Source organism: Nycticebus coucang, chromosome 18, assembly GCF_027406575.1.
Source record: "Nycticebus coucang isolate mNycCou1 chromosome 18, mNycCou1.pri, whole genome shotgun sequence".
Classification (NCBI taxonomy): Eukaryota; Metazoa; Chordata; class Mammalia; order Primates; family Lorisidae; genus Nycticebus; species Nycticebus coucang.
Genome location: NC_069797.1, coordinates 19,893,109 through 19,903,234, shown reverse-complemented (window position 1 = coordinate 19,903,234; position 10,126 = coordinate 19,893,109). Strand labels below are relative to the sequence as shown.

Genomic DNA, 10,126 nt, shown 5'->3' with positions numbered 1-10,126 from the left:
CCAGGGATCTGAGCTCAGGAAGAAAGCACGACCTCCGCCAAGGCTTTTTCATAGCAAAGCCACAAAGAACTGGTGGAACCTGTGTCCAGGCCAGGGCCGTGCGGGTCTTGAAAAGAACTGATTGTCTTGGAGCTAAGGACAGCTAAGGTTCAGTTACAGTTGTTAATAATAATGAAGCTCAAATGGAACAAAAGTACCAGTTGTACCCAGGTATCTGGATTTCTTTATATGGTATTCAGAGTTAAAATGCTTATAATTAATAATCAGTTAAGTTAAACAATACTTAGGCTGTTATTTCAATACAGTTTATTTTCACTGAAACAGCACCTGAGTGATGGGGCTAAGGCTCTGCCTTCCCTCTCTTTTTTATGATTAGGGTAGGATCTTAAGGCTCACCCAACCAATTCCAGGGCTCTCATTGTGGGTCAGCAGGATTGCTTTGCAAACCACACTGGGAAATGCCTCCTTTACATTAGCCACGTTAGGGTGGCTCTCACGGCAATAAATCTCCAAAAGGGGTAGATCACGGCCACTTGGTTATGCCTTGCCACTTCTGGCTGGCTAGGGTGGGTGTCTCATATAAGGAGCCCACCCACTGAGGAAAACTAAGGGGACCTGGGGTTTTCCTGTCTGGCATGACGCCAACCTCTGCAGCCAGCATTGCCCAAGGCCTACATGGCATTCTAACCTCCTAGGCAGCTTTTCATCCACACTGCCCTGGCTGTGGGTCCAGAGAAGTCAAGTAACTTGTCTAAAGTCACACAGCTAGCAATGCTGGGGCTGGGACTAGAGCCCATTCAGCCAAAAGAACAGAAGCTGCTGTGTGCAGACATCGGGTCAGTGTTTTGCTTTATGAAAAGGCCTTTCAGTGTGACTGAGCCAGGACTCTATGGCTCTGGTTCAAAGATGCCCCACGAGTTGCTGGGGCTCCGTGCTGAGCAAGTCAAGAGGAGGTGAGAAAGTCAAATAGACCATCAATGCTGCCTCCCCTGAGCCCCAAAGTAGGGGGCTCCAAGGAGACTCTGTTTGTACAAGATTTGGGGTTTCGCACAAGACTGGAAGATGTGGCTCTGCAGATTCTTGAACTCCCCTGTGTTGATCCACTAGCAACCATCCCACAAGGAAATGCATACCAGGCTGTGTCACCAGCCAGCAGCCCTCCAGGGTGGCCCTTCTCCTTCAAGAACGCGCACGCCTGCCCCAGGCCTGCTTCCCTCCTTCCCGTCACAGTCTGGCTCTCTGACAGCACAGCCCATCCTCCCAGCTGCTTCTGCTCCTGACCCCCTTAGTCTATCGCCTCCATCTCCACATGGCCCCAGGGGCCTTGACATCCCAAGACCAGCCTTGACCTGCGTGTCTCAGCAGTCCCTACAGGGGACCAGGGATCAGGGTCCAGACAAGTGAGCTTTTGCCTCGGCCCTGCTTCACCCCTCACATCCTCACAACAGTTCTGCTGCTCTAGAATCTCAGAAGTACATGCTAGAACCCCTGAGCTCTGGAGAACACCTGGCTGCCTGGGTGTAGCCTCGGGTTAGGGGAAGAATCCTTTCCTCAGTGGAGCCAGGCCATGTGCTAACTTGATCCTCACAAGCAACCTTGTGAAGTAGGAAGGAATCTTTTTACCTCCATTTTCTAGACACGGAAATAGCACAGAAAGGTTACTTGGCTGTGGTCACAGAACTGGGAAGTAGTATGGCTGTCCTGAGGGCTGGTTGTCACATATTTCAGGCTTCTCTGCCTTTTGGGCATTTCCTGGTTCCTTCGTGGTTGAGGAAGGCCAAGTGGCTAGTTATGACTGCTGAAGGTGAGTGGGGACAAGGGGTTTGTGGCTGAACATTTCACTGCTGGCAGGAGAATTTCCTGAGCTCCCTTTTCTTCTGCCAGAGAGACCCTAGTGGCGGTCTTCTGAGCCTGGGTTTGGAGCAAGGTGATGTGGTCAGAGCTGGCCGAGTGTCTAGACTCCCAGACCCCAGTTCTTCCCAGCACACCTGGGGACTTAGCCCATGGTATGTCTCTGTCCAGAGGGGGTTTCAAGTCATGTCCTTGACCACGTAGACGCCCCCCACCCTGAGGTCCCCTATCACAGGCTGGTTCTCTCCTCCTTCCCACTGAAGTCTTGCACTTTCGAATGCCCCCCTTCCCCAAACCAACCCTAATTCTTTCTCCTTTTTTCTTGGAGGGCAAAGCAAGGCCATCTTTATATGCAGACAGGAGGGATGCCTCGCCCTCTGCCCACTTCTAACTCAGAGCTCCTCCATCCCGTGCCAGGTCAGGAGCCAAGTAAAGGCAAGTGCGTTCTCCCAAGTTCACACACTTTCCTGTGAGCCCTAAACTGTACTTTCCATGCTACCTACCCTTATTCAACAGGTCTGATTCTGACCGCTATTGACAAAGATGTTCCAGACTTGAGAAATGAGAGTTTGCAATCACTGAGGAAGTGAAAAAGCATATTCTTCCAGGTCTGCTGGCAGTTCCCAAAACAGAGTCCAGAAACATCTCTGAACAGGGGCAGCTACCACCACAAGGAGTGTGGAGACTTGTGGGGTGACGTGGGCAGAGCAGGGTGGTGGGGTGGCAGTTACACACTCAAGACACGTGTCTGTACGGTGCTTACCTCTCTCATTCCCGACCACCCGGACACATGTGGCCGTGACCATACCTACACATGGCTTCCCCAAGCAGACCAGACACTTAAGTTTCGAACTGTCTGTTAATTCAGTATCCCCCAGGATGCCCGCACACTGCAGAGTGGCCAGAATCCACTGGCAGTCACAGAACACTGACCACTCGGGGGACCTCTGGCTAGTATCAAAATGACCAGGGTTGAAACTGCCAGGGCTACCAGTCTGGGCCCAGTGCTCGAGGTTGCCTGCCAGAACTGCCAGCGCCCTGCCTTCACGGAAGCAACGCACGGTACAGCCAGAGCTTTGGGAGGATTTATTGAGAGCAGGTTTGTACTAAAAGGGCGCAGGGTTGTCTTTGTCAGGTGTCACAGCTGGTGGTCTCTTTATTGCCATCAGTTGGTTGGCCAGACCGCAACAACCACAATAGCCACGAGCAGCAATAAAATCACCATGATCATCCCTGAAAAACAGAGCAGAAAATACCTCTCAGTGATTCTGACCAGAAAGGCGTCATGTACTCTGGACTATCTGCAGACAGGACAGTGCCAGGCCCACTCCCTCCGAGCCTCCAGCTTGTGCTCCAGGGTGGGGGGTGGTAATCAGCGGCTGAGCACTGCCCCACAGCTCTGCCTTTGTAGGCTGGGGGCTGAGAAGGCAGGGGCTCCAGGGAAACGGCAAACAGCCCTTGCTGCCTGGGAAGTTGTGACAGAGCCTCCGACTGCAAGATCGGGGGACCTGGCTGGGGCCAGTCCTCTCAGGCGAGGAGGGGTGTGCATGCTGTTAGCCTTGACTCTCGCAACCTGGACCATGGGGTGAGGGCGAGCTGCTGACACGGCCCAGCCTTGATACCTAACCAGATGATGATGCCTTAGCAAGTGGCTTAAGAATGTTAATTCTAGAATCTATCCACATAGCTTCATCTTGTATTCTTGAGTCCAAGATGAAGTGGGCCCAGGGCCCCACAGAACGCAGCCCTTACTCCAGGAACTGTCTTCCATGTTTGCTTGCCTGGTATTTAACAGTGAGCACTGGCCATGTGCCAGGTACCAGAGGTGACAAACAACATGCAGCTCAGAGACGGGGCACGGCTACTAGAAAGTCAGCACTGGAGAAAAGTTTTCTTACAAAGAGTCCTTGAGCTGCTGAGGCCCCAAGAGGGAAGGGAGGAGCAGGCAAGAGAAAGTAATGTGAAATGCTCTTTACAGTAACAGGGTGAGCCAAAGGCACAGGGCACACGGTTGTTTGGCTCTTGGGACTGCTCCCCACACACCCAGAGCTGGTTCAGGAAAGGGTCGGACCCAAACAGCCCAATTCCTTCCTCTCCAACAGGAGACCATGGTGTCAGGCAAGCCACAAAACTCTAGGTCTGTGGTCCTCAATCCTGGGGCCGTGGACTGGTACTGTTAGGAACTGGGCCACACAGCAGGTGGTGAATGGTGGGCAAACCAGCGAAACTTCATTCGTATTTACGGTGGCTCCCCATTGCAACCACCTGAGTTCCACGTCCTGACAGATCCCTCCCCACCTGCCCTTCCAAAAACTTGTCTTCCACAAAACTGGTCCCTGGTGCCAGAAAGGTTAGGGACCAATGCTAGGTAACCACTAGCCATATCTGGCTACTGAAATTGAAATGAATTAGAGTGAAATAAAGTTTAAAAACTCCATTCCTCAGTTGATCTAACCGTGTTTCCAAAGCTCAGTAGTCACATGTGGCTACTGTCTTTGATAGGGGCAGTAAAGAACATCTCCATCATTGCAGGACGTTGTGTTGGGAGGACCGACGCAGTGTGGGGTCTTGGTTCTTTATTAGTGTGCCCCAGCTGCTGCTGCAGGGCCTCGAGTGGAGACTCGGCACACGTTTGTTGAACCAATGAACAAATGACTTCTCAATGTCTTCTGAACATGCACTTGACATTTGGACAGTTTCTCACATCAGGAGCTCTGCCTTCCCTTGTTCTTGAGTTGGTTTTGTTACATTAAATTTTTCTGGGAAACTGCCCGTCTCTTCTGAATATTCAGAATTATTGGCACAAAACTTCCACGGTATTTTCTTGTAATTTAAACACTGTACCGTATCTCTACCCTCTTTTCATTTCTAACACCACTAATGTGTGCACTTCCTCTTTTTCTGGACTGCCCTCACCACAGGGGCATCTCCTCTTATTCATCTTTCTCAGGAAGTCTGGACTTTGTCGATCATCTCTTGCTTCTTCACTTTCGGTTTTATAATATTAATTTCTGCCTTTATTAATCTCACCCTGAGGCTTTCTCTGGATTCACTTTGTTGTTCTCTAACTTCTTGAATGGAAAGTTTTCCATTTTCCATCTTCCTTCTAAACCTTATGCCTCTAAGTCTGCACATTTTGATGTGCACTGTTTATTATTTCTAAATTCTAAATATTTAAAAATTTTCAACGATGATTTCTTTGGCCTAACAATTACTGAGAAGTGTCTGAAAATTTCCAATTACACTGAAACGTACTTATCAAAATACGTTATTTTTAAAATTCTGAGAGAATATATATATTTTGATTCGAAAATACCTGATTTCTACGGGTGACAGTCATAGTTAATACTTGTGCATTACTCTCAATGAATCCCCAACAATAATAAATAAATAAATAAATAAAATAAAATACTTGTGCATTACTGTGATTTTGTCACTAGTAGTACTATTATTGTCACAGTCCTACTGTGGTTTGTTGCTTATATTTGCAAGCAAAGAAAATGCTAAATTCTCAACTAGATGTCCATGAAAATAAGGATGCGATTGGCATTTCCATCTGACTTCACAGACTTGCTGAATTCTATCCATGGATTCTCAGGGTTCAATGTAGATCAGCAGTATAAATTTTAAAACCCACCCCAGGTAAGCAAAAAATGCTCATGGTTTTGAATATTAAGGACTTAAAAATACGCGGCAAGGTTCTTTATCATCTCCCTGTGAGAGTGGGTAAATTTTTTCCAATACAGCTTCTTTCTCTGTTGACCCAAAGATTTGCAAGTCCCTCCCCTCAGGGACGGAAGGTTTTTCACCCCCTGCCTTCAGGTGGATATAAACCTAAGCCTCTGCCTCCAGAGTCTGGCAACTCGGCCAAACCTGGCTGTGGTCTGTTTTTGTGCAACTCATGAACTAAGAATGGTTTTTCTATATTTTGAGAGTTGTCAAAGATGTGACACACTGTCTGTGGTTTGCACCTGGCCTCTGGCCGAGGCTGGCGGCTCCTGCTCCACACCACGATGACTGACAACGACCCAGCTGCAGGATGAATTCCTTTGCTTAGGTTCTGGTTTTCAATTCTCTCTTCATTTCTTTCATCTAGGGACTTCCTTTCTTCCTTGTAAACTCAGCTGTGCGTTAACATTTGAGGGTTTTATCCAGCATTTCGGGAGGCTTGCAGGGAGAAGCTGGGGACGTGAATGTGTGAGTATTATCTTAGTTCATCTTCTTGCGGGAACCAGTCGAACACGTTTTCATTTCATTTATTTCTTCCTGCAGAAACAACTTTAGGCTGACCAAAAGCTCCACTACTTCTTGATGGTTCTGCTACACATGTGAGTTTGGTCGAAAACTTGTTCCTGGCCCTGTGAAAAGTTTACCCTGTGCCAGTACCAGGAGGAGATAAAGGGAACAGAGGCAGCGGCAGCAGACTCAGGCTGGGTGGAGGGTGGGGCAACCATTGGCACTCTGGAGTCTGGGCTGAGTTTTTGAGGGAATAAGGGGATGATGAGAGGTGTTGTAGGTGGGATCACACCGCAGGCATGCACAGAACGAGAGCACCCAAGCCTGAGAGTCTCCTGGTGCAGGAAGGGTTCTCTACTCTTCCAAGAGTAGAGGCCAATATAAGTGACCTTGAATTTTCAAAACACGGTGATTATGAGAAGAGTGGAATAAGAGAGGAGAACAAAGAATTCAAGAACAATTGGCCAGCACGGTGGCTCACACCTGTAGTCCCAACACTCTGGGAGGCTGAGGTGGGAGGATCACTAGAGACCAGGAATTCAAGACCAGCCTGGGCAACTTAGGAAGAACCTATCTGTGCAGAAATGTTTTTTTTCATTAGCTGAGCATTGTGGTGCAATCCTCTAGTTCCAGCTACTCAGGAGGCTGAGCCAGGAGGATTGCTTGGCACCCCCCCCCCCCCCCGCCGCGTTCAAGCCTGCACTGAGCTATGATCATTCCACTGCACTCTAGTGACAGAGAGTGACCCTTTCTAAAAAAAATGACCAACTGATTGAAAAAAACACACATCTGGTTTTAGTTGCTACACATCTAGCTTGAGATCCCAGGGAAGAGCCTCAAGGCATCAGCCTTCACCACTCTTGCTGACTTGGAACCCAGCAGTGACAGACTGGCCTCCCAATTTCCTTAGTCCATTCTCCTCAACAGAGCTAGAGGAAGCTTTTCAGAATGTAAAGCAGAGTCAGGTCATCTCCTAGTTTAAAAGTCTCCAGTAGTTTAAAGTTAGACCCAAACTCTATAGTGGCCCCGGAGGCGCTGCTCCCGCGCTCTGTGCCCCGTGCTCCCCCGTCCCGGCCTGCTTCTGGGCCTCTACAGGCCACGCTCCTCCTGGCCGGCTGCAGGCGCGCCCTTCCGCCTCTCTCCGCGCCTAGTTAATCCTCCCAAACTTCAGTGTCACTTCCTTAAGGAACTTCTTTGTGCCCCCAGTTAGCTGTGCTCTCTGCGCCGGCGTGTCTCCACGGCAACCCTCACTCAGTCAGTGCGTGCTCCCCAGCACATGAGCACCTACAGCAGGGAGCAGAGCCTGGTACATGGGGATGCACAGTGTACATACACACGTGAAATAAACGATCAGTATGCTGCATTTCCAGAGGCACAAGAGGAAACTGCAAGGCCGGCCCAGAAGCAGCGGTCAACAGGGAGGGAGGGCTGAGAAAATGGGTCAAGGGCACCAATGAATGAGAAAATTCGAAAGCTGGTCAGTATCTACCAACAAACAGACATCTTAGCAGAATGGTGGGTGGGCCTGTTGGAGCTATTATTAATACAGTGATTCTTTTAAAAGCTGCTAATTTTTCTATCACAGAAACTGAATTTGACAAACTGTGCCACAGAAAAAGGCCAGTACCAAATGTGCTTCAGGACTGACACCTGTGATAGGGAGTCGATAGGATGGGATAAATGGAGGACTTTAAGAGCAATGACAAATAAGGCTTTTACATTTTAAACCCTTTCAGAGCAAACAGCATCAACAAACTTAAGTGAACTGATGTGCACCAAAAGTAAACTGAAGGCGTCATTTTAAGATGGCAGGTGATAGTGATAAGCAAAAACCCAGTGGCCTTTTGGGCTCTTTTGGTCCAAGTGAAGGTGTGTGTCAGCATGATCGCCGCAGCCCTTCTCTGTAAGAAGTGTGGCTCTCTCGGAATGTGATCGCCGCTCTGGGCACCTTTCTGAATGAAGCCTCTCTCCTTGGCTGTATTGGCAGGAGTAACCAAGGAGAGAAAACTAACCCACACTCTACAGGATACTCATGCATACAGGTTTTTTGGTAAATGCTATGGGTACACTATTTTGCTTAATTCTCATATGTGTTCTATATATTAGAAAGCTGAAGTTCCAGAAGGTTAACTGTGTGGCCTCCTACCCAAGGCCTATAGCTGGTAAGCGGAGAAGTCAGAGTTGGGATTCAGGTGGGTCAGACCCCTTAGCCTATGTACTTCACTCTTCTTTTCACCCATGGAGCCTGTCCAGAGCAGTGGACTCACGACAGAATGTGGGGTTGATCCAGGAGAGAGGTCCAGACTCTTTGGGGCTGAAACACTTGGATAAAGAGTTTTCTCTCTTTCTCTTTTTTGAGACTGAATCTCACTTCATGTCCCAGGTTAGAGTGCAGTGGTGTCATCATACCTCACAGAAACCTCAAACTCCAAGGCTCAAGCAATCCTCCTAGTTCAGCCTCCTGAATAATGGGGACTACAGGAACCCACCATAATGCCTAATTTTTTTTATTTTAGTAGACACAGGGTCTTACTCTTGCTCAGGCTGGTCTTGAACTCTTGAGCTCCAATGATCCTCCTGCCTTGGCCTCCCAGAATGCTAGGATTACCGGCGAGAGTCACTGTATCGGGCTGCTTTTTCTCTTTTAATCCTCTTTTCTTTCTTCCTCCCTCCCTCCCACTTTCCCTTCCTTAATGTTTTATGGTGAAAAATTTTTAACATACACCCACGTAGACAGAAGAGTCTACTGAACCGTGATGAAGCCATCACTCAGCTTTAACAAGGATCAGTTCACGGCCAGTCTGCTTTTACGTACACCCTCACCTGCTCCCTGTCTCCAGTGTATTGTTTTGAAGCAAATCCCAGACATATTTCATCTACAAATATTTTAGTAAGTATCAGTAAGAGATGCCATTTAAAAAAACACTACCACCCGTAACCATAAAACATTTGATCTTTCCTAAAAACAAAGGTGGGGAAGAGCCTCCAACATTTGTGATGTGAGCAAGTGCCTGTACTCTCAAGGTCGCAGGAGACCAGCCTGTGGGGTGGACACAGGAAGAATTTGAATCTTAGTCACATGTGAAAGACAAAACTTTTTTTTTTTTGCCTCAGATTAGTTCTTAAACCTCAGGGGGTCTACTCATCCATCCCCAGCTAAGGAAATGTTTGACATTTCAGAACGAGGAAAGGCAGTTGAACTTCTGGGAACCTGCCAACTCCCTAACAATGAATGCTCTCTGCCCCCAGCCCAGCACAAACACCTGGCGCGGCTGCCGCCTGCGGGATCATCTCCTCCACGCTTCACTCAGCCCCTGCCCTGGGCCTGCTGGCACCTGGCAAGGCAGAGTTTCCCTTCCAATACTCAAGAGTCCCTTTCAGGGGCAGGCATGGGATGCCAGCGTTACAAGAATGGAAAAAAATGTCCATTTCCTTTGGTCAGTTTACCAGACGAATATTACTCAACCACTTACAATATTTACAAGTCCAGCTCATGGCAATTAAACAAAGACGTAAGAAAACAAACTCCTTTTTCAAACTGGGAAAGGATATTAAACACGGTCTCTCGGGAACAGTGTTGTGTTTTGTGAAGATTGTTCATCTGGAGTAATGGTCCATACTTTTTTCCAGTGAAACACTGGAAACCAGCGGATTGCAGCAGGGCCCGTGCTGCCGCCAGCCCTGCCAAGTGAGTGTAGGGAACAGGTCTTGGCACTTCCTGGCAGGGAGGAGAATCAACGTGGAGTGGGACTCGTGTGAGAGAGGTGAGAGCAGATCTCGGCATGGAGTGCCCAGTAGCAACAGGGGCCTGTGTGGGAGGTCAGCATGATGGGCCAGGAGGTGGCGGGGAAGTGTGAGTAGACGGGAGGCAGAGGGAGATGAAGGGTGATTGTTATCCGGAAGTCCTTTTATCGGGTTTTGTCACAAAGAAAGCCATCCTGGCTGGCTGCTCCTAACTCTTGGTCCTCTCAAACTGAAAGCTCATTCTTATTGTCTGTCTTGTATTTCCCAGGGCCTACAAGCCACCTCACGCAGCTAA

The 10,126-nt window shown here is 48.6% G+C and overlaps 1 protein-coding gene across 1 annotated transcript in view; it reads right to left on the bottom strand.

Moving 5' to 3' along the window:
• Window positions 1–2,920: 2,920 nt before the first annotated feature.
• Window positions 2,921–10,126, bottom strand: part of STX8 (syntaxin 8) — a 284,840-nt gene continuing 277,634 nt past the window's right edge. The window contains exon 8 of the mRNA XM_053569193.1: window positions 2,921–3,084. Coding sequence (XP_053425168.1) covers window positions 3,017–3,084 — 68 coding nt within the window. The 3' untranslated portion in view covers window positions 2,921–3,016. The remainder of the gene's footprint in view (window positions 3,085–10,126) is intronic.